We start from the raw sequence: 27703 nt of genomic DNA, 5'->3' as shown, positions 1-27703 counted from the left end.
AGAGGGGCCAGTGAACTCCAAGTGTGCTTGGCTTCAGCCACGCCACTCTCGGGTCCTCCAGAGAGTTGGTCTGGGGTGTGATCTGGGTTTTGGAAAAGATGCCCAGATAACTCTAATTTGCAGATGAGTTTGAGAACCACTGCCTTAAGACCTTAGAAGTGGTCCTGGGCCAGCGACATCAGCATCCCTAGCAGCTTGTTAGAAAGGCAAAGCCTAGAGCCCCACTCCAGACTTGGAGAATCTGAATCTGCATTTTAACAAGACACCGGGGTGATCGTGGACGTTAAAATTTGGGAAGCCTGCCCAGGAGATGCGCTTCTTGCCATTACTCTGTGTTTGAGACAGTGATGGTGGTAACCATGGTCAGTGTGTTGGAAAGGGTTATCTTCAGAGAGGCCAGTCCCCACCCTGAATGAAATGGTGTATAAGCTTTCCTTGGGACCGCCTGGTGGTGGAGGGAATTCTGTTGGGTGAGGTGGGTGCAGGTATGGGCTGTACAATCCATGGTTTGTGCAGTGCGGGAGATGTTGTGTGAGGGGCTGGCAGAGTGTCCAGGTGTTTGACAGGCGCAGCTGTGTGGGGCCAGGGCCCAGCAGGTGCAGGTTCGTGGCGGTCCTCACAGTGGCTGGTACAGGAGGCTCATGCTGCTCCCCGCAGGCCTCCCAGCAGGCCTCATGTTGGACTGTGTGTTGCTGCCTTTCTTCTCTGGCTCAGTGTTGCTGGGAGCTCAGCACTTTCTTCCAGTTACCGACCTCCCCACAATGTCTTGCAGGTCAAAGAGGATCAGCAGAGGGGGTGGCTGGGGTTAGGGTGAGGGTCTCTGAAGGACCAGGAGCCCCACGTGGTATACAGTCAGTATGAAAAGTCCAAGCTTGTGGAAGGCTGGGAACTAGAGACAGGGTGGGCAGGAATGCCAGCAGAGGTGTTGCCTCATGGCCAGATGCCTGGATTGGCCTTGCCATTGCTGTGTGACTAGCAGCAGTCTGGTGTCCTCTCTGTGCATTGGGTGTTGAGTAACCAAGGGAGATGTCCCAATCCCTGAGATACAACAGGGACAGGGGGTGACGGGTTAAGGTTGCCCCAGTGGGAGAGAGGGTCAGGCACCAAGGTGGTCCCTGGATGCTGGGGATCTCGGGTTAGTTCACCACACTCTCGAGGCACATCCACACACACACTTGCACGTTGACTAAAAGAGACAGATGTGTATGGGAGGGTGGAAGGGCCATGGCTCCTGTTTTGGAAGGTGACTAAGCACTCCTGGGACAGTGCAGACCCTGGGCTATGCCAGACAGTCACTGTCCAAACCGCCTCTCTTTGGCAACTTGTTGAGTCCTTGACCTCTTGGAAGGAAGGTGGCCCGGCCTAGGTGAGTGTTGAGGGCGGGGGTGGGGAGGTTATCAGGGAACCTTCTGGAAAAGTCTGCCAACCGCCAGCCGCTTTTCTTCCCAGCGGGAGAGGAGGAGCAAAAGCTTCTTTTAGCAGGATTCTTTGTTTGCCGCTCATGGTGCCTCGGGGGCGGGGAGGGGGGGTTAATGCTGAATATTTGGCAACACACTCTAAGCATCTCCTGCTGGTGCTCCTGGGTGACTTCTGGCAGCACCCGGCAGGGGCTGTGCCCACCCTCCCGGGAGCTGTGGCTTTCTTTTGCCCACCCTGCCCAGCCTCTTCTAGCAAGCGATTCCCAAACCCACGATATATTTGTGTATGTATTTTTAATCTAGTCTTTTAAAAAATGTTCATAGTATAAACAATTCAAAGAAACCATGAAGAAATGAAGTGAAAAGTGAAAATTTTGCCTGTTCTAATCCCTGCCGAATACCTTTGGGAGCTTTTTAAAAAAGGCAGCTGCCTGAGTTCCACCCATGAGGGTTGGATTCAGTAGGTGGGGCCCAAGCCCCTGCATTAAAAAAATCCTATCATCAGTAACAGTAGCTATTAACACCAACCTAATACAATAATACAGGCTCAGTGCTAACCCCCATCAGGTGCTGTATAGCCTCCTAGCTCGTCCTCCCCACAGCACACACAGAGGTAGAATTCTAAGGGCGCGTTGGGCACATGCATGAGGCTGGTGCAGCCAGAGGTGACTGGCCTGGGCACTGTGACCTCCACAGGCCCCACTCTCCAGCTCGAGCATGAGGGGGTCACTTCCTCGGCTCCCCAGTGACAAGTCTCGGGGCACCAGGTGGGGAGCATGACGAGTTCATCCAGCCTGCACTAGAGTGTCATTCAGTTCCCTGCAAGGAAGCCTCTGAGGGGACGGCAAGACATGTGCTTCCCATCTCTCCTGTTCTCCTCCCCACCCCTTGCCTGGCACTCTTGCTCCCAGGATCAGGCTGTCCTATGCAGGGAGCAGGTACTTCCTGTTCCCAGACTTCAGGTCTCTTTTCCCTCCTGGCTTGTGTGTCTCCTGCTGGAATCTCGGGCCGCCTGCCTGCTGGAGTCCACTAATTATTAGAATGGGGCTGGATTTGGTGGCTCACGTCTTTAATCCCAGCACTTTGGGAGGCCAAGTTGGGAGGATCACTTGAGGCCAGGAGTTCAAGACTAGCCTGGGCAACATGGTGAGACCCCCGTCCCTATTAAAAATATAAAAAATTAGCCGGGCGTAGTGGCGGGTGCCTGTAGTCCCAGCTACTCAAGAGGGAGACTGAGGAGGGAGAATCACCGAGCCCAGGGGAGTCCACTCCCTTCTGGAGGTAGAGTCCTGCCCATTTGTGTGATTGAAGGTCTTCCAGGCCTGCCCTGTCCTGTCCCACCCTGCTGGGACTGTCTGGCCCCAGGGACCTCACCCCAGAATGTCCATCCACCTCTGCCTGCTGAGCTCTGCTGAGCCTTGCCATGCTCTTAGCCCCCACACCCTGGAGGTGACCCAACCATCTGGGGAGGAAGCAAAAAGGTTCCCAAGATATCATCATGGGCATTGGGGAAAGCTCCCCCAGGTCCCCAGGCAGGAGGCTGAAGACTTCTAGGTTCCCTCAGATCTCTCACCATCACGGGACTCTGCTGAGCCAATGGATCTATTCATCAGTTAATTAATTATTAGAATGGGGCTGGGTTTGGTGGCTCATGTCTTTAATCCCAGCACTTTGGGAGGCGGAGGTGGGAGGATCACTTGAGGCCAGGAGTTCAAGACCAGCCTGAGCAACATGGTGAGACCCCCATCTCTATTAAAAATATAAAAAATTAGCCGGGCATGGTGGCGGGTGCCTGTAGTCCCAGCTACTCAAGAGGGAGGCAGAGAAGGGAGAATCACCTGAGCCCAGGAAGTAGAGGCTGCAGTGAGCCGTGATCCTGCCACTGTGCTCCAACCTGGACAATGAGAGTGAGACCCTGTCTCAAAAAAAATTATTAGAATGGGAAGCAATATAGTATAGTAGCTATGTACATGGATTGAAATCTCAGCCCTGCCACTTGTTTGCTATGGGATCTTGGACAAGCTGCCTAGCAGCTCTATGCCACGCCCTGGGAACGTGGCAGTGACCAACAGAAAAGGTCTTACTCTCATTGTGCCTGTTTTCTGGGGGAGTGAGACTGAAAAGAACATTAAACACATATGTCAGCTGGGTAGCTTCAGGTAGTGACAAGTGTTAACCAAGAAAATAAGACAGGGTATGGGGACGTGATGTGGCAGGAGGGACATGCTTAGAAAAGGCAGCCAGGGAATCTCTCTAAGGAGGTAAGGAGGTGACATTGTGCCGGGGCCTGCCTGAGGAGAAGACCCAGGGAAGAGCTTTCCAGGCAGAAGGCACAGCAGGTACAGAGGCCCTGAGGTGGGAAGGAGCTTGGTGTGTCAGGGCAGAGAGGAGGCCAGTGTGGCTGGAGCTTCCTGGCTGGAAGGTGAGGCCGGACCCAGTGAGGAGTTTGGATTGTGCTCTAAGTATATTGGGAAGCTGTTGGAGAGTTGGAAGCCAAGGAGGGACAGGGTTTAATTGATGTTTTAAAAAGAGCTCCTTGGCGGGTCCGGGCGCGGTAATCCCAGCACTTTGGGAGGGCAAGGCAGGCGGATCACAAGGTCAGGAGTTCGAGACCAGCCTGACCAGGCCAGCAGGGTAAAACCCCGTCTCTACTAAAGATACAAAATATTAGCCTGGCATGGTGGCATGTGCCTGTAGTCCCAGCTACTCGGGAGGCTGAGGCAGGAGAATTGCTTGAACCTGGCAGGCAGAGGTTGCAGTGAGCCAAGATCGAGTCACTGCACTCCAGTCTGGCCGACACAGCGAGACTCTGTCTCAAAAAAAAAAAGCTCCTTGGCTGTGGGGAGGAGTTGGGGGAAGATGCAGGGGTAGAGGCCTCAGAGCTCTGAGTTTTCAGAGTGATTTTGGTGAGTGATTTTGATAAAGGGACTCTTCCTTTGTCAACAGGCCTCAGTTTCTCCATCTATATAACAGAACACGGCCTCGGAGGTCAAAAGAAACATGGTGCCTACATGTCTTAAGGTTCTCTGTATATTGGAAAATGAAAACACTGCAAACAGAGTTACCAGAAATATTGTGTAATGTATATGTTTACACTCAGTAGGATGAATGCTTTCAACAGTGACAATGCAGGTTAATTGTACCATGCATAAGATGATGATAAGATTTATACAATTAGTTCCTAGCATTTCCAGCAATAAGGTCTGGTAACCAGATACAAGTTTACAGTTGCATGGCCAGCGTTTTCTTCTTTCAATCCTGTCAATATTCTCTGCTCCTGGGTAACCTCACAGGGAGAAAACAGCAACATTCTGGATTTGGGGCTTCCGCTTCCTGAATGTATAGCCTAAGCCAGAAGCCTCCTTCCCAAGGTCTGACAGGCCTGACCTTGACCTGCCTGAGTTCTGGTTCTGCTGGAGGTGGGATGAGGGGTAGGGCATGGGACGTGGGGTAGGGCATGGGACGTGGAGCAGGGGGAGGGCCCTGCCTGGTCAGCTCTGGATGGGCATCCCCTCCTCTGCCCAGAAGTCAGCCTCCCCTACCCTGGAGGATATGAAAGGAGCCCACGGAGGAAGGAGGAATCAAGGGATGCCCCCCAACTTGGCCCCACCTCCTTATCCCTAGCTTGCAGCCGGTTTTCAGCTGGGGAGTTGAGCCATGGAAACTGAATTGGATGTAATTGCTTTGCTGGTGGAAAAGCCACCTTTCAGTATTGATTTTGGCTTCTGCAGCCCTTGGAGGACAGCCAGTGATTGCTCTAGTGAAGGGGGCAGGGGAAAGGGGAGCTGGATTCCTGGGAATAAGGGCTGGAACTTTCTTCATTCTCACCACCCCCCCACACGCATACCTGCCTACTCTGAGAGGGCCATTCAGGGCCAGGGTTCTAGTGTTGGCTCGGCGTCTGAGTGTTGGCATGAGTTTCCTTCTGTGGGTCTTAATTTTTCTATTTGGGAATTGGGGGCAAGTGGAGGTAGTGGTTATGAGCTGGGGCACAGAGAACAGTATAGCCCAGGATTGAAAGCCCAGCTCTGGAGTCTAACTGTCTGGGTAAAAATCATAGCTCCACTGCTCACTGCGGGATTGACTTTGGGCAGGTACTTAACCTCTCTGAAGCTCTGTCTCCTCTTCTGGAAAGCCAGAAAAATGATAGTAACCCCCTCAAAGGATTGTAGTGAGGGCTTGAAAGGCATATAAAGTCCTCTGCACAGTGCTTGGCACAGAGTTTTTAAAAAGAGATTTCTTTTTATGGTTTTGTTTGTTAAATTAAGGCGTTAACTACCAAATTGTGAAAAAAGCACCAAAAAGGAAAATGGGAAATGCATTTTCAGTTCCAGCTCTGCCACCACGGAGGCTTCAGCTTGTTCAGGCTGCAGTTTCCTTATCTATAAAATGGGGAGAGTGGTGGTCCCAGCCCAGGATTGTTTGGGGGCACGGAGTAGGATCATGTGTCCCACTGTTCCCAGCAGCTGGAGAATCAGAAGCCACAGTGGCAGATCCCGAACAAGGCCTCTCTCCCGAGTGTGTGGGGAGCCCCAGGAGACTTGCACAGCAGTCCAGAAGGCAGGAGGGAGAGCTCTGGGTGGGCCCCTGCAGATTCTTTGGGGCTCTCTGTGTCCCTGGTCCCAGAGTCTCCTGAAAGGGAGGTGGCTTCTGGGAATCAACACAGCCCTCTGGAAGAATAGCCACTCCCTTAGAAAGGCACATTCATTCAATCATTTATTCTTTCATTTAGTTATTTCTTTTTTCTTTCTTTTTTTTTTTTTTTGAGATGAAGTCTCGCTCTGTCGCCTAGGCTGGAGTGCAGTGGCATGATCTCAGCTCACTCCAACCTCCATCTTCAAGCAATTCTCCTGCCTCAGCCTCCTGAGCAGCTGAGATTACAGGCGCCTGCCACCACGCCCGGCTAATTTTTGTATTTTTAGTAGAGATGGGGTTTCACCATGTTGTCCAGGCTGGTCTCTAACTCCTGAGCTCAAGTGATCCACTTGCCTCGGCCTCTCAATGTGTTGGGATTATAGGCATGAGCCACCGCGCCCAGCTTCATTCAGTTATTTCTTGAGCACCTAGTATGTGCCAGGTGTTTGGGTAGATGTCAGGGGTACAACACAGACGAAGTCCCTGCCCTCAAGGAACTAGAGATCCATGAGACTGAGTGGGTCATGCTGTTCGGGGGCTCTGAAAGCACAGAGGATGGGCCCCTGCCTGCCGCCAGGGGCCTGAGACTAAGGATTGGTAGGAGTGAGTGATGGCCAGTGAACGGCAGGTGGGAGGTAGAGTAAGTGTTTCAAGCTGAGAGAACCGCATGTGCAATTCTCTCCTGAAGTGAGAGGGCCCAGCGGGGTCTGCTTGTAGAGGTGAAGTCGGCCATTTAGTCTGGCTAGAGTATAGGGCCTGAGGAACAGGCCTGGAGGAGTCTCGGAGAAGCCTCACATTTAAGAATCATGGAAACGGAGGCCAGAGAGGGCAAGGGATGTGTTTGAGTCACTGCAACCCAGGCCTCTTCCTCTTTCCACTGCACCCCATGGTCTTCCTGGAGAACTCAGAGGCCCTGGCCAGAAGGTGAGCTTTCCCAGCCCCCAGGGGCTGCCCTGGGAGGTGGAGATAATACGAGGCTTTGAGAAGGGGGAGATGGAGGGTGATGGTTCCTTCCTCACCGGGGACTCACCTCAGCCTCTGTGTTTCAGACCATCAGAAGCTGGAGCGTGAAGCCCGCATCTGCCGCCTGCTGAAGCACCCCAACATCGGTGAGCCTTGTGGGATGAGAGGGGCGCAGGGGAGCCAGGCCCTGCTCCCCTGCCCACCCTGGCACGTGGGTGTTTGCGGGTTGGGTGGAGAGCAGCTGCTCTCTTCTCTGGGGATGGAGGCAGCAGAGATGGGAAAGGGGGCGTCTTTAATGGTTTCCACATTCCTCAGAGCCAGCTTGTTTCGGGGGAAGGTGAAGAAAGGCCCTTCCTCCCATCCCACACTGCCGGCAGCCTCCTTCGGAAAAGCTGTTTCAGGAAAACTTCTAAAGCTCTGGGAGAGATGAAAATAGGCCAGGGGGATACGCTTGGCCTTGACCGCTGTGGCCCGTTCCCCATACCCACACCCATGCTGATTCAGCCTGGCACCGTGGCCCTGCCCTCCTCCCTCGACCTGGCACCTGCCTGCCTACAGGGTCAAGCTCCAACTCAGGCCCTGGCCCACAGGCCGGGCACAGGCTGCATGGAGAGGCTGGGCCATGGCAGGCTGGGACAGAGCCAGGGCAGCAGAACCCATGGGGATGGGCTCTGAAACAACACCTCGCTGCCTGGCCCCCCTTCTTCAGCCCTTGTGCAATTGGGGGGCTGATCCCTGCCTATCAGGGTGCTGAGTCATGAGGGCAGGAAGTGTGGCTTTGAGGGCTAATTCTGTCAGGGAATTGCTGTGGGACCTTGGGCAGGAGCACTGCCCTCTCTGAATCACTTCCCCCCATCCTCTGAGGGAAGGTCTGTCTGAACCAGCATCTTGGGCACCTTGTGAAAAGGTAGACTTGGATTCACTGGGCCTGGGATGGGGCCAGGATTTTGCAGTTCTAACACGCTCTGAGGAGATGCCAAGCCTGCTGACTCATAGACCGCACTGAGGAGCAGGGCCTAGGTGATGGCTAAGGACTCTTCCAACTCTGACAGCCACCACGCCTTCTCACAAGGCAGGGAAGCCTCTCTCCGTGCCCAGGGCCCCAAGGGTTAACTCTCCTGCCAGAGAGAAGCATCTCCATCTGCTATTTATACCCAGAAGGCACCTCCCCTTCCCTGCACAAACAGCAGCCAGAGGCTCCGGGACCAGCATCAGAGAGACATCCCTGGGTTGGCAGGGAGCAGCCCTGGTTGAACCCTGGTCCCTGACCTACTAATGTCCTCACCATGTGGCCTTCAGCAGCCCCTGCCCATTCTGGGCCCCCAACCCCCCAGCTGTGTGATGGAGGGGGTTGAGAGTGATCTCTGACTGTAAGATCTTATGGTCCTTACAGAGGCTACCTCCAGTGGAAGGAGGGGAGTGTGTGTTAAGTGTGTGAGAGTGTGTGGAGTGTGTGAGTGAATATGTGTGTGAATGTGAGTGTGAGTGCGAATGTGTGCGTGTGAGTGTATGTGTATGCGTGTGTGTGTGTGTATGTGACAGTGTTGGAGTGTGTGTGAATGTGTGTCTGTGTAAGTGTGTGTGTGATTGTGTGTATGTGAGTGTGTGAGTGTATGTGAGAGTGTGTGGAGTGTGCGAATGCACGTGTGTGAGTGTGTGAATGTGTGTGTGTGAATGTGTGTATGTGAGTCTGTGTGTGTGTGTGTGTGAATGTCTGTGTGAGTGCATGTATGTGAGTGTGTGTGAATGTGTGAATGTGTGTGTGTGTTGCTGCACAACTGCAGCTATCTCAGGTCAACACTGCCTCCTCATGTTCACACCTCCGTCTCCCTCTCATTCCCAGCTATAAAATGGGGAGCAGTAGATTATGGCTTTGGAGCTGACAGACTACAGCTCAAATCCTGAGTTTGCTGCTTCATTGCTGTGTGACCCTGGACATGTTGCTCCACCACTTTGAAGCTCAGTTTTATCTGCAAAATGGAAATGATACCTAGCTCATAGGATTGTGATGATTAAATAGACCACAGCACAATGACAGTCATTATCATTAAGCTGCCCCCCTTTTCCCCAATCAACACCTTCCCTCAGAACAACCTTGCCTGAAGACATCCTCTTGCCTAAAGCTCCATATGATTGTCATTCCTTGGGGCCATCAGGATTTTTAGTCGTCACTGGAGGCACTATATTATATATAACATGGTGGTTAGGAGAATGGGGTTTGCAGTCAGACACCCGGTTTCAATCTCAGCTCTGCCGTTAACTAAGTGTTTGAGCTTGGGCAGACTGTGAACCTCTTAGCCTCAGTATCCTCCTCTATGAAGTGGGGATAATCACAGCACCCACCTTCTAGGACTGTTGGGAGGGTAAAATGAGATAGCGTTAAGTAAAGCACTTGGCACAAAGCCTAGCGTGTGGTAAAAGCTCAGAAATGGTAGCTATCATCATCATCATCATTGAGTCATTTACTCCTTCCTTCATTCACCTGATGTCAGGTGCATCGTAGACCCACCCCATGCCAAGGTCTCTGCTAGGCACTGAGAATGTGCAGGAGAAGTGAGGATGGGGAATGGGAGTGGGGGTGGTGGCGATACGCAGGTGGGACTGGAAAGCAGAGCTGAGCATCCAGCACAGGAAGACCCCAGAGGAGCTTTGAGCTGCTGTCAGGGCTGGAAGGTTCCTTGGAGGGTGCACTTTCCTGATCCTCCAAGCATCTTCCTTCAAAATTGTAATCTTCCCAAAGACATGCAAAGAGGTACAGATGTGGGCTCAAAACCCGAAAGGTGAGCTTGTGCCTAAAGACACTGGACTGAGTCCTGTTCAGCCTGCTTGGCCAATCTAGACAAGGTTACTACTGGTCGCTGCTTCTGTGTGGCCACTGCCCTGGTCCCCAGGGGACCAGGTCAGTGAGGTCCCAGGTCAGTCCAGTCCCCAGGGGACCAGGTCAGTGAGGCTCAGCACAGGTCAGTCCAACTGTGTTGTGCACAAAGCATTTACCTCCCAGATCCTTCTTGGGAGAGGTCGGTAACCTGCTGTCTGTACCATCACCACCTGCAGATGAGGGAGATGCCAGAAGGCCACCCCAAGGCACAGGGGACTTGCACTGTGCTAGGGACAACCTGAAAGTTTAGTAGGTGATTTGTGGTGGGGAAGGGAAGTATGGTAGGTCAGTGATGAAGATGACAATATTTCCATTTATCGAACTCTTCCTAGTGCCAGGTGCTGTGCTAAGTGGTTTACAGGAATCATCACATTAATGACTATAGCAGTCCAATGGTATTAGCATTACTGTTTGGAAGGGAGGCTCAGAGAGGTTAAGTCATTTGCCCATAGCTACATAGCTTGTAAGAAGTGGATCTGGGAGACGAACTCCGCAAGTCTGACTCCAGAGCCCTTGTTCCCAGTCCTTCTATTTAGCTTTCCAAGTGGATATCACATATGTGGTGTCAGGGGGACATGCAAATAAGGGAACAAGTACTGTCCTTTAACCTCCAAGAAAAAAATGCACTGTTGGAAGATCACAGGCATGCCAGAAGTGCATGAATCAAGCTACATAAATAAAAAGCTAGGTTACAGATTTGTTTGTTCTATGACAATATTTTAAACAGTCAAAAGTGACAGAATGACTCAATGGGCACAGACATGCCAGTCACTGCACCAGGAGACAGGACCATGATGATAGCCTATGGCCCTTGAATCTTGGGCTCCGGCTGAGTCGTTCCTCAGGCAGCCTCCACTGATGGAAGGGGAGGCTTTGTGTGTGAAAACGGCCCTGAAACAGGAAATCCTGTCTCCTGGGCTCTAAGGTGTGACTCGACCTCAGGGACTGAAGCCAACTCTAGTACCATCACGTGTGTGGTGCACTGCAAAAGTAGGGGCTGAATTCCAACCCATGTGCCCCTTGCCCAGCTGCTCAGAGGGGTAGCCTCTTACCATCAACACAAAGTCACCATCTGACTGAGAGTCAGCTCTGGAGAAAACCTCCCTCAATTCTGTCCATTTCCCTGAGACCTGAGGACATTCTCTAAAGGGGCTGAGGCCCTGGGTCAGAGGGTAGATCTGGGACTTCAGTCTTCTTGGGGCTCCTTCCAAAGCCTGTTGCCATGGTTCTAAAAGCCCTTTCTGAGATGATTCTAGCTGCAGCTTGGCTTCTCAGAGCTTCTTACACTCAGGAAAGGGAGGTTAGAGACGATGGCCCACCAGAAAGAATAGGAGAGGGTTCACTCCCCAGAGACCATGTGGAGGAAGGCAGGGAGAGGGAAGAGTCTTTTGCAAAACTTTACCTTGATACACTAACAATACAAGTTTATTGCAGATAAATGAGAAGACAAATTCTTTTTAAAGTATCTTCTAAAACCTCACCTCTAGAATTAACATTTAATGATACGTGCTACCATATAATATATGATATATGTGCCTTCTCAAGGACTGTATACTTACATATATCATCTCAGGTCAGGTTCCCTGGAAGCAGAGCCTGAGTCAGGGATTCAGGTGCTGTTAGCATCCCACACTCCAGCACGTGGGGTTTGGATGCACCAACTTACCAAAGGGCTTCTGGGCAGGGCCCAGGTATAGAATTGCCAGATTCTACACACCAAAAATACAGTTAAATACACATTTACACTTTTTTTTTTTTTTTTTTTGGGACAGAGTCTCACCCTGTCACCCAGGCTGGAGTGCAGTAGCATGATCTCGACTCATTGCAAGCTCTGCCTCCCGGGTTCACGCCATTCTCCTGCCTCAGCCTCCCGAGTAGCTGGGACTACAGGTGCCCACCACCACGCCTGGCTAATTTCGTTTTGTATTTTTAGTAGAGATGGAGTTTCACTGTGTTAGCCAGGATGGTCTCGATCTCCTGACCTCGTGTTCCACCCGCCTCAGCCTCCCAAAGTGCTGGGATTACAGTTGTGAGCCACTGTGCCTGGCCAATACACATTTACACTTTAAAAATTAAGCCTGCATTTACTTTGAAATGTACTAAAAATTAAATAAACCAATGGACAGAGGAATGGATAGAAACGTAATAGTGCAAGTATAGGAAAACATTAATGATAGAACCTAGGTAGTGGATATCTGGGTGTTCACTTAACTGTATCTTTGAATTTTTTTTATTTTTTATTTTTTTATTTTTTGAGATGATGCCTTGCTCTGTTGCCCAGGCTGGAGTGCAGTAGCGTGATCTCGGCTTATTGCAACCTCCGTCTCCTGGGTTCAAGCGATTCTCCTGCCTCAGCCTCCCGAGCAGCTGGGACTCCAGGCGTCTGCCACCACACCCAGCTAATTTTTGTATTTTTAATAGAGACGGTGCTTTGCCATATTGGCCAGGCTGGTCTCAAACTCCTGACCTCAGGTGATCTGCCCACCTCGGCCTCCCAAAGTGCTGGGATTACAGGCATGAGCCACCGTGCCCGGCCTGAATTTTTTATAAAAAAATGTTGAAAGGAATTAAAGCAGAATTACATGTGCCTTTAAGATTTTGCTTTAGAATATATTTAAAGCATCTTTTAGTTATTATTTATAAATATATGTCATCATTAAAGAATGTTTTAAAATTTCATTTTGTTATTATTATGATTATTTTGAGACATTCTCACTCTATTATCTAGGCTGGAATGCAGTGGGGCAATCTTGGCTCACTGCACCCTCCGCCTCCTGGGCTCAAACAACCCTCCCACCTTAGCTTCCCAAATAGCTGGGACAACAAATGCCTGTGCCACCATGCCCAACTAATTTTTGTATTGTTTGTAGAGATGGGGTTTCATCATGTTGCCCAGGTTGGTCTTGAACTGCTGAGCTCAAGTGATCCACCCACCTCAGCCTCCCATAGTGCTGGGATTACAGGGTGAGCCACTGCACCTGGCCTAAATTTTTATTTTATTTTATTTAATCTTATTTTATTTTAGTTTTTATTTTTTTGAGATGGAGTCTTGCTTTGTCGCTCAGGCTGTAGTGCAGTGGCACGATCTCGGCTCACTGCAAACTCCACCTCCTGGGCTCAAGCAATTATCCTGCCTCAGCCTCTGGAGTAGCTGGGATTATAAGCGTGCGCCACCACACCCAGCTAATTTTTGTATTTTTAGTAGAGATGGGGTTTCGCCATGTTGGCCAGCCTGGTCTCAAACTCCTGACCTCAGGCAATCCACCTGCTTCGGCCGCCCAAAGTGCTGGGATTACAAGCGTGAGCCACCGCTCCCAGCCTAAATTTTCATTTTAATCTGTGCCCCTTCCCTCTCCATCTCTGGTGCCCATCCACCTCTCCCTACTGGCACCAGCTCTGGGGTATCTGATGCCTGCCTCTCTCCAACTTTTATGTGCAAATACAACAGCCATAAACAATTCAGGGGACTCAATATTGAGTCAGAAATATATGCACATGGCAAACATTCAGATGGCACTAGGATTCATAGTGAAAAGTGAGTCTCCTCTCATGACCCAACTCCCCCAAGTCCCCTCCCCAGAGGCACCCCGGTGCCTGCTTCTCTGTATTCTTCCAGAGAGACTTATGCCATATATAAACTTAAATACATCCTTTAAAAAAGTACTACGCATACTGTTTTGCACTTGGCTTTTTCACCAAGCAACATAATTTGGAGATGACTCTGAACCAGTAGATACATAACTGCCGCATTATTTTAGCAGCTGTGCCATTTTCCATTGTGCGGATGAATCGTCATTCACTGAGCCAGCACGCCCCTGCATGGACATTTTTAGGCTGTGGTGCGGGGAAGGATGTGAGCCCTGTCCTGTGAGAACTTGCTCTTGACTGACAGGATGTGGTCCCAGAGTCAGCCCCAGGACTCAGGCCCTTCCTTCTAATAGCTCAGGGGTGCATGCTGGGAGCCCTGGGCTCCTGGGAGCTTTGCCTCTGTTCTGGGTAAATGGGGTGTGAAGAGATGACAGCTCCTCAGCATGCCAGAACGCAGGGACCCTTTCACTCCTGCCTCTGGCCTCCATGCTCCATTATCTCCTCAGACTTGGGAGCAGAGCAGGATATTAGCTCAGGCAGCACTGAGTGAGCACCAACTGCATGCCTCCTGGAACTCTCATAACAAGCCTGCAAGCCCAGGAGTTTCATTCTCATTGTCCAGGCAAGGAAAGAGAGGCTCAGAAAGGCCTAGCAACTTGCCAGAAGTCACACGGCTAGTAAGTGGCAGAGATTGGAGCCACAGGCTTTCCATGACTTGGGCCTGCCCAGCAACCAAACAGGGTTTCGGAGAGGGGAGGGCGCTAAACTCTGACCTAAACAGGCATCTTTCGTGTTGAAGCCCAGCCCTCTTTCAGTAATGCCTGAGGTCTATTCAGACTCAATGCAGTGAGCCCTTGTTCACCGGCGCTTGTCAAAGCACCTGGCACCTGGTGTGTACTCAGTGACTGTCTGGGAGCGGGGGGGTGTTGGATATACACGGGAGGGGAGAGAGGGAGGGCGGGCCTGTGCAGCAGTGTGTCCCACTGTAACCAACTGCCTTGCCCCGCCCACAGTCCGACTACATGACAGCATCTCAGAGGAGGGACACCACTACCTGATCTTCGACCTGTGAGTTTGGCCCCGCCCTGGGATGCGCCAACGGTGTTGGGGCTGCTTAACCAGTGATGGCCTCACTGGACCTCTTGGGCTGAATTCCCTCTTGTGGTCCAGAGTTTCCCCAAATGTGGTGGGCCTGCCACCCAAGCAGTGCAAGCTGACTTTCCTAAAACACCAACAAACACTTTTAGCTTTCATCCTATATTTATTTTTGCTTCTCTTCTATTTGTGGCCAGTGATGCTGGTTTTCCATTTTCAGTGGCAATATAAAGTTTCCTTCTGGAATATGTTTAATTTTTTTTTGAAGAGTGTTGATTCAAAGAGAAGCAATAATGAAATGATAGGCCACAGTAGTTCCTGGTATGGCAATGAAAATCAGTGATGGGGCCAGTCTTATCGATAAAAATAGCCCTTGAGATATTGATCATGGGGGAGGCCATAGGCTTCCTAATGAGCCTAGTGATGTGCTCTGACTGTCCCTAACCTCCAGACTCCAGCCTGGGTTAGGTGGGGAAGAAGGGCCGGGGATGGAGGAGGAGAGGGCACTGGAGTCAATGGAAGGGTGCTCTGGAAGACAGGAAGGGCATTGCAGCAGGGGACACCCCCGTGACCCTGGGGCCCCTCCTTTTGTGGCTGAGGTCCTGAGGTCCCTGGGCCCCATCCTTAGCTTCCTGGAGACTCCTCCAGATGAGGCAGCACCTGTTGCCTCTATCAGAGGGTGATTCCATGCCTGTCTCCCCAGGGTCACTGGTGGGGAACTGTTTGAAGATATCGTGGCCCGGGAGTATTACAGTGAGGCGGATGCCAGGTGAGTGTCAGGTGCTGCCTGGCAATGGCACCTGGGGACAGGGCACTCTTGCCTGCTGTCAGCTTCCCAGGGGAGGCCTGTGCTCACACCACCATGACCCCTTCCTCTCTCTCTCCCTAGTCACTGTATCCAGCAGATCCTGGAGGCTGTGCTGCACTGCCACCAGATGGGGGTGGTGCACCGGGACCTGAAGGTGAGCAACCCACCGTGGGTGTGGCTCACCCCGGGAGCCCCTCTCTCCTCTGCACGTCCCTACTCCTGCAGAGCTGGACATGATCAGAATCGCTTTAATTTCTCTGTGTTAGGCTGGAAGGTGGGGTGGGTGAGATTATTTTCCCCACTGTTCAGATGAGGAAACTGAGCTCAGGAAGGTAGAGCGTCTGTGTTTGGGCCCCTGCTCTTCCAACTCCCAGCCCATATGCTTTGTGCCAGGACGGGTGAGCTGCAGTTATACTGTCATGACTGGCTACAGTGGGTGGGGAAGAAGGCAGGCTGGGTCCAAATCTCAACCAGGCCACTTTCCAGCCATGCAGCCTTTAGTAGCATGACCTTCCTGAGCCTCAGATTCTTCACAATGGGGGTTGCCATAGCAACCTCTGCAAAGGGTTGGTGAGGATATGAAATGAGATAGCACGGGACCTGGTATACAGATGCATTCTTAGTCTTGTTCCTGCATCTCTGGCAGGCCAGGGGAGAAGAAAAACCAGACTCTAGGCCCGTGCAGTTCTCCTTCCTTTTACCTGAAGGAGATTGCAGAGTCTAGGACTGGCACCAACCAGCTGCACAGCCTTGCTCCTTCAGCAGGGACTTCATGGATCTCCGCTGCTGATCCTCATGGTATCAGTGGCTGGTAGTTCATATTGTCTCCATTTTGCAGAGCAGGAAACTAAGGCCTAAGAGTTCAAGCAATTTGCCCAAGAACATGCAGTTCAATTGTCCTTAGCTAGGGCGGGGGAATTCTGGCCTTCTAACCCCAGATCCTGTGACCTTGGGAGTCTGGTGCCAAAAGGTCACTCTATCCAGCTCCTGCTTCCTCAGCAGCCCCTTCTAGGGTGACCCTGCCAGATGTCCATCAAACCTCTGCTTTTTGTTCTTCAGTGACAGCAAACTCACTTCCCATGGGGTAGCCCCTTGCACCACTGGGGAACACTCTTCCCTGCTGGAGGGGCTTTGCCCTGAACCTCAGTTCTGCCATTTGGAACCACACAGAGACCAAACCTCCAGCTTGAAGAGCCCTAGAGGGACTCCAGCAGCTTTGTTGTAGCTGCTAAGTCCCCTGCAGGATGTACCCACCCCTGCCACGGTCCTCCCGGAGTGTGATTTTCAGGCCAGCCTCATCCTGGGCACCTTCCCTGGGCATGCTTCCACTGGTCTGGGTCCCTCTTTGGGGCACAATGCTCTGAAGAGAGACCCTGCCCCTCTCTGACTGTCCTGGGCAGACATGGCTTCTCTCCTGAGCCCTAGGCAAGCTCCCTGTGGCTCAGTCTAGATGAGACGAGTGTGCACTCCAAGAGGGTCTCCAGCCAGACTGCAGGGCAGCTCTCCCAGAGGGCCTGTTCCCATTATAGCTGCAGCCCCTGCACTGGAGGAGGAAGGAGGAGAGGCAGCCCAAATTTAGGCCACTCTGGATACAATAATTAGTGACACATTCATCAAATCAGGGCAGGACGGTTACCGAGACCCAGGACATGTTAGGAACATTGTCCCCAGAGGACAAAGGAGGCCTTTGAGCCAGGCGGAGGGAGCTATATTTGTTTGGGTCCAGCCTAGCTTTAGACAGTGAAAGGTCAGAGGTGGGACCCTTCAGAAGTCCCACTGGGAAGGGAATCAGAGGAGGACTCAAAACCAACAGTCTTCAGAGACTCTGAGCCCCTCCCCAAGCCGAAAATAGAAGTACTAACATTTACCAAGCACTTACTGTAGGCCACAGCGAAGTGCTTACACAGATTATCTCAGTTAATCCATGCACCACCCCATAAGGTAAGCATTTTTCTCAGAGGAAACTAAAGCTCAGAGAAGTGAAATAATTTGCCCACATGTCATGGCATAGAGGTAGGCAGCATTGGGATCAGAAACTGGGACTATCTAAGCGAGCCCACAGTCTTAGCGCCCCTCCATCCTGAGTCTCAGGGTGAAGGGACCAGCAGGAAGTGGAGGAATTCTGGAGGCTGAGCCAGTGCAAAGCAGCAGCCTCGATGCCCAGAGGCCAGGTGTGGGACCTTCCCAAGTCAGCTGCTGGCCCCATGTATAAGCCTCATCATCTTTCAGCCTAGAGCAGTTAAGATAGAGTCAGACTTTGCCTCGATTCTGGCTCTATCCCTTACCAGCTGCGTGATCTTGGCCAAGTCACTTAACCTCTCTGAGCTTCAGTTTTCTCATCTTTATATACATGACAAATACTTATTAAGTGCCTGCTGTGTGGCCCCCCAACCTAGGTGCTGGTGATACAGTGGTGAACAGGACAGATAAGGAACTCACATTCCCCAGGGCTGACAGATGATAAACAAGCACATAGACAGATGGGAGAAAACACTGCAAATTGTGATGAGATCTATGAAGGTAACAACAGGAGCAAAGACACAGGATGCCTGAGGGCTTCCCCTCTAGATAGAGTAGCCTTGGATGGCCTCCCCCATGGGGTGACATGAGACTGAGGGCTGGACAAAGTAAAGGGGCCACTTTGAAGCTTGGGGGAGAAAAAATTAGAGGAGGAAAACAGGAAGTGCAAAGGCCCTGAGGTGGAAACAAGATGGACTGTTTCAAGGGGCGTGAGAAGGCCACTGTGGAAGATGTAGGTAATAATACCTACCCGAAAGGGTCGTTGATACATGAGATGATGCACGCAGAACACTTAACCCAGCAGCTGACATATAGTAGGGGCACAATCAATGCTGCTGCTGCTGCTGCTGCTGCTTTATTATGGTGGTGAATGTACTACCCCGCTCTCACCTCAGCCCAGCCCCAGATCTTGAAGTGGGGAGGGAGGAGTGGCTGATGGGGAAAGGGCCTTTCTGTTGTAGCGGATGGACGTCTTGCCATAGGATAGTCCCCTCTCTGGGGACTGAGACTCAGGAGCCTGAGGCGGGGCTGGAGATGAAAGCAGGGGCCCCGGAGGGCCGGGCTGTTCTTCCTGTGAGCCCAGGCCCCTAGAGGTGAGGCTCTGAATCTGCTGACTGTCTCTTGGCGCTTTCCTCCCCTTCCTCCCTCTTCTGTGGTCCTGACAAGCCTGAGAATCTGTTGCTGGCCTCCAAGCTCAAGGGTGCCGCAGTGAAGCTGGCAGACTTTGGCCTGGCCATAGAGGTGGAGGGGGAGCAGCAGGCATGGTTTGGTAAGTGGGGTGGGCTGGCAGAAGTGTTGGGGGTCAGCACCCATTTGTGTTGACACATAAGCCTCTGGGAACCCCCTGCCTGAGTGGGTATGGCTGGAGATGCTGTTGGGCCAGCCGGGGCTGGTAGAGCAGAGGCCCTGTCCCACCCAGCCTCTGAGCCAGTGGGCAGCACCTATCTGTGTCCCCAGGGTTCAGGCATGGGACCCTACGGCCTTCCACAGGGCTCCCTGGGGCCCCCTCTCTCCTTTCCTGTCACTCCCCTCCGCCATCTCTCCTCCCCAAAGGGCTCCCTGTGGTTGAAGGCCTTAGGGAAGTTTCCACAGAGCTGCCCTAATAGTCTAGGTGCTTGAGATTATTATCTTGATTTTATAGACGAGGAAAAAACTGGCAGAAAACTTGCAGAAGGTCAAGAAAGTTTAAAAGGGATAGACCAGGACTTAACTCAGATGATCCAGCCTGCTTTGTGATTTTGGTATAACTGGGTCTCTTTCAGCTACCTGGGAGTACTTTTTAGTGGGCAATATTGAGCCATGGTTAAGAACCAGAGTTCTGGGTTCAAATCCCGACTCTGCTACTTATGAGGTATGTGACTTTGGCTAAGTCACTTCACCTCTCTGTGCCTTCGTTCCTCATCTGTAAAATGGGAATAATAATTGTGTGTTCCTCAGGAGTGGTGTCAGAATTAAATGTGACCAGGCATATGAAGTGCTCAGCCCAATGCTTAGCATACACTCTCAGTAACTTGTAAGTATTCTTAAAAGTGCTTGTTAGAATACCTCAGGTGTCCATTATTTGAACTGACCGGCTCAACAACCCTGGGAGGCACTTAAGATAGGAATCCCTAATCCTTCATTTGACAGATGAGGAAACAAGGACTAGAAGATAAAGAGACTTACCCAAGGGGCAAAGTCAGTTAGGACAGGCCTCCCGACATCCCATTACCAACTCCAACAAGGGGGTGCAGAGTGGGCTTAGCTCTCAGCCTGGGGCTGACATGGCAGGTGCTTTTCATCTTGAAGCCACCAGCAATGGATCACTAGTGGCTCCTGGAAGAGTGGTGCTGAGAAGCTTATGATCCTGAGTCAGGACCCAGTAGGAAGGAGTTCTGTGGCTGATTACCACTGGCTCTGAAGTGGGAAGTGGTGACAGGTGTGCTAGGTAGTTGTCGATCTGATCTAGAGGCTTTGCTGGCTCATCAGGCTTATGTCTTGGGCCGACTGGGGTTGCACAATACAAGCCCAAGTGCACCTGAGGGGCAGGGGCTGTTTTCCTCAGCTCCAGAGCAATCCTCATCCCCTCTTCCAGCAGGATCTTGCTCCAGGTTACTTACGAGACAACCTCTGTGTATGTGTCTGCCTGTCTGTGTGTCTGGGAGCAGGGTTTGCAGGGACTCCTGGATACCTCTCCCCAGAAGTGCTGCGGAAGGACCCGTACGGGAAGCCTGTGGACCTGTGGGCTTGTGGTGAGTTCATCCTAAGGCCCTTTTGTGCCCCTGGCTGCACCCCGGCCTCTGGGGCCCCCTCTCTCCTTTCCCATCACTCCCCTCCCCCCATGTCTCCTCCCCACAGGGGGTTGAAGGTTCTCTGGTCCTCTCTCCAGGGGTCATCCTGTACATCCTGCTGGTTGGGTACCCCCCGTTCTGGGATGAGGACCAGCACCGCCTGTACCAGCAGATCAAAGCCGGCGCCTATGATGTGAGTGTCGCTCCTCTCTTCAGCCCCCATCATCCTCTGGTGCCCTTCCAGTGAAAGCCAGCGCCAAGCCACTCTCTAGTTCTGGCACAGGGGTGAACCCCAGGGGAGCATGAAGACTGCCCAGGGCCAGGTGGTTACCATGCTGTGCCTAATGATTGGAGATTTATCTTGCCCCAGAAGGCAAGAAGCAGCACCAAAATGGAGTGAGGAGTAGGGGGAGGTGCCTCCCAAGCCAGGGTTTCTCTCTTTCTCTCTCGTATATACAAATAATAATAGCTAACAATTCTATAGCACTCTTCTGAATGTTTTACACATATTATTACATTTAATCCTCACAGCAATCTATGATATAGGTGCTGTTATTATTCCCATTTTACATATAGAGAAGCTGAGATGCAGAGAGGTCAAGTAACTGCCTAGATCACACAGCTAAGAAATGGTAGAGGTGGGATTTGAACCAGGCAGTCTGGCTCTACCATCCATGCTTCTAACTACCAAGCTATATTGCTTTTATGCAGATAGCTATTAAGCTCTGTGCTGTATGTTTTATATTGTATTTAATTCTCACAACATCTCTAGAGATAGCTCAAGGGGTCATGTGACTTACGCAGGTTACACAGCCCAGGAGGCAGAGCCAGGACTTGAACCCAGGCCTTTTGATTCTGAAGTCTGGGCTAAAGCCACTGACCGGCTGCTCTGCAAATAAGGCACAGTCTCAGAAAGATGGTTGGAGGGAGGCCTCCTTTCCCTCTGCCGTGTTCTGATTTGTATGGGGCTAGGGCCCTCCCCTGCAGTGAGGAGCCCCAACTCCTCCTGGTGTGGATGTCCGAGTGGATGGGCAGTAGGACCCCTGCCTGCTCCCCTGCCAGTCAGGGGCTGGGGGATCGCAGGGGTGGCCTGGGGCAGGCTGGGCAAACCTGGCCTCTCTGCCCCTTCCAGTTCCCATCGCCGGAATGGGACACTGTCACCCCGGAAGCCAAGGATCTGATCAATAAGATGCTGACCATTAACCCATCCAAACGCATCACAGCTGCCGAAGCCCTTAAGCACCCCTGGATCTCGGTGAGCCTTCCTCAGCAGGACTTCTCCCAGGAGCCCCTCCAGACCTCATGATCCAGGCCCCCACAGAGTTCTGGCCCTTCCCCTGGCCCATGGGGCCAAGAGGGCTTAATCCAAGAGACTGCCCCTGCTGTGGTTCTCAGGGGTAACGTGGAAACGAGGAGTGAGTGTTCTGGGTTGGCATACAACTGACGGTGCTACTGGCATTGAATGTCTGGTGCCAGGATGCTAAACACCCTGAAGCATCTCCTAGAGCAATGAATCGTTCTCCCTAAGATGTCAACCACACCTCCATTAAGATGCCCTGCTGAAGGGTACCCTTGGGTGGGCCTGTCTTCCAGCCTGCCTTCCACTCACAGCCCTCTCCCCTACTTCCTCCAGCACCGCTCCACCGTGGCATCCTGCATGCACAGACAGGAGACCGTGGACTGCCTGAAGAAGTTCAATGCCAGGAGGAAACTGAAGGTAACAGGTCCTCACCCTCCACAGTCCTGGCCATGGGACTAGCTCTGCCTGGGTCTCCACAGAGGCCAGGAGACTCGCTCACTAATTCTTTCCTTCATTGATTCAATAAGCATTTATTGAACACCTACTGCATACTGGACAGCAGGCTGGGCTTGGGGAGTGAGCGGTGAATGACTGAGCCCTTGCTCTAGTGGAGAGGACAGACAAGTTCCTGGGGCGTTACGGGGCAGTGGTGAGTGCCATGCCTGGGAAAGCCTCAAGATGGTGGCAGAATGCAGCAGGACAATGGTATTCTGGGTCTGGAGCCAGGGGCATTTAAGCTGAGACCTTGGAGGATAAGCAGGTATTAGCCAAGTTAGAGTCAGAATGGGAAAGTGTGGCCGGGCGCAGTGACTCATGCCTGTAATCCCAACAATTTGGGAGGCTGAGGTGGGCAGATCACCTGAGGTCAGAAGTTCAAGACCAGCCTGGCCAATGAGGTGAAACCCTGTCTCTACCAAAAATACAAAAATTAGCCAGGCATGGTGGCACATACCTGTAATCCCAGCTACTCAGGAGGCTGAGGCAGGAAAATTGCTTGAACCTGGGAGGCGGAGGTTGCAGTGAGCGAGATCGTGCCATTGCACTCCAGCCTGAGTAACAGAGAGAGATTCTGTCTCAAAAAAAAACAAAAAAACAAAAAAAAAAGAATGGGAACGTGTTCCAGACAGAGGAAACAGCCTGTGCAGAAGTTTGGAAGTGCGCCTGACCCCTTAGGGGCACCACAAGTGGTTCAGAGTGGCTGGGGAGAGCTTTTGGGGGTGAGACATGACTGAACATGAGACCCTGGTCAGGGAGGCGCCCCAGCTGCCCAGTACTGTGGAGGAATGGCTGAGGCACTCAGACAGTGATTGTGGCCCTGAGGAAGCTCAGTGGGACCCAGGTGGTCCCAGAGCTTCACACTCTTGCAGGTTCTGTGTGCTCTCAGGGTGGTGACAGCTCCTGGCCTGGCCTTTGCCAGGCACTGAGGGGCCCCTGGCCAGTGGAACAGAGGAGCCGTCAGCACGCTGGGGATGATGAGGGAAGAGGCGGAGGCCCCAGCTCTTGTGGAACCTCCTTATCTGCTGCTCCCAGGCCTGGAGTGGAGGCTTAGGATGGGGACACAGACCAAGGGGTGGTGGCCAGCATGATGCCAGGAGAACTGAGTCCCATCCCCATCCTGCAGTGGAAGCTGTGTCACAGAGGAAGTCTCAGAATATCAGAATCAGGGATTCTTAACATCATAAGCAGTGGGATTCAGACAGTGTCAAGTCAGGTCTGAATCAGATGGCTCTGGAACAAAAGGGGCCATTAGCCCCCAGCCTGCTTGTTGATGGAGGAGGCTTTCTCTACATTGAGAATCCTCCTGGGATTCAAAAGATTATAAATCATGGTACTATAAAGACACATGCACACATATATTTATTGCGGCACTACTCACAATAGCAAAGACTTGGAACCAACCCAAATGTCCAACAATGATCGACTGGATTAAGAAAATGTGGCACGTATACACCGTGGAATACTATGCAGCCGTAAAAAATGATGAGTTCATGTCCTTTGTAGGGACATGGATGAAGCTGGAAACCATCATTCTCAGCAAACTATCGCAAGGACAAAAAAACAAACAGCGCATGTTCTCACTCATGGGTGGGAATTGAACAATGAGAACACTTGGACACAGGAAGGGGAACATCACACACCGGGGCCTGTTGTGGGGTGGGGGGAGGGGGGAGGGATAGCATTAGGAGATATACCTAATGTAAATGATGAGTTAATGGGTGCAGCACACCAACGTGGCACATGTATACATATGTAACAAACCTGCACGTTGTGCACATGTACCCTAGAACTTAAAGTATTATATATATATATATATATATATATATATATATACACATACATATATATATATATATATATATACACATACATATATATATATATAAAAAATAAAAAACTTGGAAATAAAAAAAAAAAGAGAAAATCCTCCTGGGATTCTCTGAGCCCAGGGGCCATGGAGGGATGAGCTAGTCCTGGAGCAAGATGCTCTCAGCACGGGGCAGAGGGCTAAGAGGTGGAGGGGTTGGGGGACACGAGGTCTGCTGTTGTTGCCCAAGCAAGAAAAGTCCATCATCTTCAGGAGCCTCTGCTGGTAGGTGTCCCTCAAGCTCTTCAGCTTGGGCAGGCCAAGGGGCCCATTAATATCTGCCCCTAGGACGGCCTTGTCCCAGGAGCTGTACTGGCTAAAGCCTAGCTCACCCCGACTTCTCCAGGGGGCGAGGGATGGGCTCTGGGCTGGGGTTGGGGTTGGGACAAATGGAGGGGCAGGGCAGAGGCTTTGGCTTCTTCTCTGAATGCAGCACCTGCCTCTCCTTCCCCGTGGCCCTCCCGTCTCTCTGTCCCTCCTGTGTCCCCTCACTCCGGCCTCCTCTCCCACTGCCCTCTTCTTATGTCTTGCAGGGAGCCATTCTCACCACGATGCTGGCCACCAGGAACTTCTCCGGTAGGTGGCAGGACCTCAGGGTCCCCAGTAAGCCCTGCACCAGTTCGTTGGGGGCACCGTCCTGTCAGATATTGGAGTGCCCCCAGGCCACTGGGCCTGGGGAGAGGGAGTTGTAGAGGACCCTGTGACTAAGGGCTTAGCTCACCTGCCACGGCCTGTACCCAGAAGTGAAGAGAGGTCAAAAGTCAGCAAGCCCAGGGCCCACCAGGACTGGTTACAGATTTAGTCTGGCTGCCCACTCCTACAGCAGTGCTGGGGTTCTCAGGCTGGGCCGCCTAGAGGGGAAGGCTTCTGATTGCAGGGGATTGAGTTCTAGATGGGGTGGAGCCAGGTCCAGGGAGTAACAATATTGCCCACCATGATTGGAGCCCTGTGCTAAGCAGTCCCGTGCTTCCACTCAGGTGGCCTACATGACAAGGCAGCAGAGGGGATGATGGGGGTGCTGCCATCCCTATTTCTGGGATGAGGAAGCAGAAGCTCAGGAAGGTGAGCTCTGACTTGTCCCAGGTCGCATGGCTAGAGAGGCAGAGCCTGCATTCAGCACAGGTTTGACCAAACCCAGGGCAAGTGCCTTTAACTGGACTGGGTCACCAGTGAGTCCAGGGCAGGAGCGTCCCAGGCCCTTGGCCAAACTGGGCTGGTTAAGGCAGGGAGTGCCCAATCACCTGAGGCATGTGGCTTTGCAGAGAGAAGGGGAAGGGATTATTGTCAGGGTTTAGCAAGAAGCTCCTCTTGGCACATCAGAGAGGGCTGGGGCCAGTGCCCGCCAGAGGCTTCCTTCTGGGGAGCGCAGGCCGTTGGCAGGCAGTAGAGGAGATATAGATAGCAGATAGAGCAAAGCTCACCCGAGGGGCCCTCTGACTGGGGCTGGGGCCAGCCAAGAAAGCTGCTGCAGATTTGTGGCCAGCACCACAGCAAGAGGGCAGCTCTGAGAAGGGGGCAGCTGGCTGCATTGAGTGGGTCCACCTGCCCATGTAACCAGTTGGGAGGAGTGAGACCCACAGGTGGGCAGATACTAGAACTTCTGACTGGGCTTTTCCTACCTCGTTAAACTGCCTTCCCACCCTCTCCCTGGACAAGGATCCTGCCATTCCGTAAACTGAAAGATGAGCTACCCAGATAGTCAGAGTCTTTTTTTAACAACTGAAGCACCCTAGAGAACTCTAGTCCTGAGCTCACAAAATGGCGGCCTGTGAGCTGGATTGAATCTCTTGATATGCTTTGTGGAGGTAGGGGTGTTTTAAAAATTTTTTTGAATGAGTTTCTAACACTTAAAAATTAGGAAATTTCATAGAAAACCCCAGATTGCTGTCGTCTCTTGAAAATTAGACGCTGTGGCCTCACTGGACCCACGATCCTGTGACAGTAGGCTGGAGCTGAGAGGGGCGTCCACCTTGAGGCTCGAGGAGAAAGCACTCCCCCTGCCCCACTGCACATCCTAGTCCAACCCTCCAAAGCCTGTGGTGAATGGACAGCCATTCCTGTCAGCTTCGGGATCCAGAGGTGGCCCCTGCCTTGGTTTGCAAGTAGGGAACTTGGAATGAGAGCCTCGAAGGGGTCATAGGTGGAAATGTGGGGGTGACTGGGAAGGTGACCTGCCATGAGCCCCATGCCTCAGAGCCCCTGGGGCATCAGTGGCTCATATGACCCTCCTCCCAACTCCCCCTCTCAAGGCCACCAGGAGAAGTCTTATCATGGCTACCATTTCCTGAGCATGTGCGGCATATGGGTCAAGTGCTTTGCTAAGTACTTCACAGATACCTTGTTTCATTTAAGGTATTTGCTTAAGTCTGAAGCAGCCGGATGCCTGTGGGCAGGGCTGGACATTCAGGCCATTTCCTGGCTGATGCCCACTTCCAGGGCTCTGGCCAGGAGGTGAGGAGGGAGGTAAGGGGAAACGACAGCAGGGGAAGCCCCCAAAGAGCTGTTGCTCTGCTTGTCCCTGCCACCCGGGCCATAGCCAGTGCCAATATGGGGCTCTGGAGTCTGAGGTTGGGGAGGCCTATATGGCCTGAGGAGAGAGGCAGGGGATGGGTGCTCTGGCAGGGTGGGCCCCAGTGGGGGCATCTGCTTCTTGTCACTGGCAAGACGCAGCCTGCAGCTGTCCGGAGTGAGTAGGCAGGGCTGACACATGACCTCCGCAGCAGCATGGGGCTAAAATTAGAGAGGGCCAGGGTGGGGAGGGCGTGTCCAGCCTGGGGCCAGGCAGCCAGACCTCGGGTTGGCCACCGCCAGCACGGTGGTGACGGGGATTCAGAGGGAATCCCCGGGCTGAAACAGCAGCCCACAGTCCTGGGACATGTTGGACACCTCCCTCAACCCATGAAGCCAGAGGGTTACGCTTGAGATTGCTGAGAAGGCGGGGAACCCAGGCAGTCCCTGGGCCTCCAAGGAGGGAGGAGGAGGAGGAGGAGGAGGAGGAGGCCTCCCCCAGGATCGCTGGGCCAGCTCTGCTCCCTGCAGTCTGCCCTCCGGCTGCGTGTGGATGCTGCTCTTCCTCGCCCTGTGGGCCCTGGTGCCCTGCCTGGTGTTGTTAACCCTCTACTTTTTCTCCTCCACAGGAGGGAAGAGTGGGGGAAACAAGAAGAGTGATGGTGTGAAGGTAAGCCCCTCCAGGAGCCTGGCAGGGCTTGGCTCTGGCAGCGTTTCTGCCAACAGAGACTGGCTTTCAGGCCTGGAGCAAGACCCGGGCCTTGCTGATGGTGTCCTGGGCAGACGTGGGCCACATTTGTGGCCAGGCTGTCTCCAGACCCACGACCTAGGCTTTGGTGCCCACCGTTGCGCCGTGACTGTTGGGGGGCAGATGGGAGAGGGGGGACTGGAGGAGGGTAGAAGTGACAGGTGTGCTGGGGTGGGGGCAGGCGCAAGGAAAGGGGCAGGTCAGAAGGAGATTTCTGTGGTTCTCCGAGGCTGGAGAGCTGGTGTGCAAGAGAGGGTGCAAGAAGAGGAGAGAAGTGGTCATGAGGGGCGACCTCCGTCCTGCCTATGTGTGGGCTGGATCGGGCCCCTGCCCCGCTGTACACCTTAGTTCCACCCAGAAAGCTTGTGGAGGATGGACAGCCATTCCTTTTGGCTTTGAGTTCCAAGGTGCCCCCTCCCGGCAAGGCTTGCTGGTGCTGGTTCAGTTCCAAAATCCCCTCCCAGCTCCAAGGGCCTGCCCTGTCCCACCCCTAGAGCCCGAGTTACCCTGTGGTCCCTCCACATCCTGCGGTCCTCCTTCCCGTCTCTTCTCTCTTCTCCCTCTGCTCTCTGGGGCCTGGTCCCCTGCTCTCTGCAGTTCCCTCCTC

At 52.6% G+C, this 27703-nt stretch overlaps 1 protein-coding gene across 6 annotated transcripts in view; it reads left to right on the top strand.

Moving 5' to 3' along the window:
- Positions 1–27703, top strand: part of CAMK2A (calcium/calmodulin dependent protein kinase II alpha) — a 70445-nt gene that overhangs the window by 17762 nt on the left and 24980 nt on the right. For 5 of the 6 annotated variants that reach the window (XM_016954038.4, XM_016954039.4, XM_016954035.4 and 2 more), the window contains exons 3-13: positions 7103–7162; positions 14496–14550; positions 15281–15346; positions 15467–15539; positions 18572–18674; positions 20053–20136; positions 20274–20368; positions 21308–21430; positions 21809–21892; positions 24374–24416; positions 26978–27018. In XM_016954038.4, the coding sequence (XP_016809527.1) occupies positions 7103–7162; positions 14496–14550; positions 15281–15346; positions 15467–15539; positions 18572–18674; positions 20053–20136; positions 20274–20368; positions 21308–21430; positions 21809–21892; positions 24374–24416; positions 26978–27018 (827 nt within the window). Of the gene's footprint in view, positions 1–7102; positions 7163–14495; positions 14551–15280; positions 15347–15466; positions 15540–18571; positions 18675–20052; positions 20137–20273; positions 20369–21307; positions 21431–21808; positions 21893–24373; positions 24475–26977; positions 27019–27703 lie in introns of all 6 variants that reach the window. The other variant, XM_024356777.2, reaches the window with a different exon arrangement.

Source organism: Pan troglodytes, chromosome 4 (genome assembly GCF_028858775.2).
Source record: "Pan troglodytes isolate AG18354 chromosome 4, NHGRI_mPanTro3-v2.0_pri, whole genome shotgun sequence".
Taxonomy (NCBI): Eukaryota; Metazoa; Chordata; class Mammalia; order Primates; family Hominidae; genus Pan; species Pan troglodytes.
The sequence above is the reverse complement of the archived record's forward strand: the minus strand, read 5'-3'. Positions and strand labels throughout refer to the sequence as shown.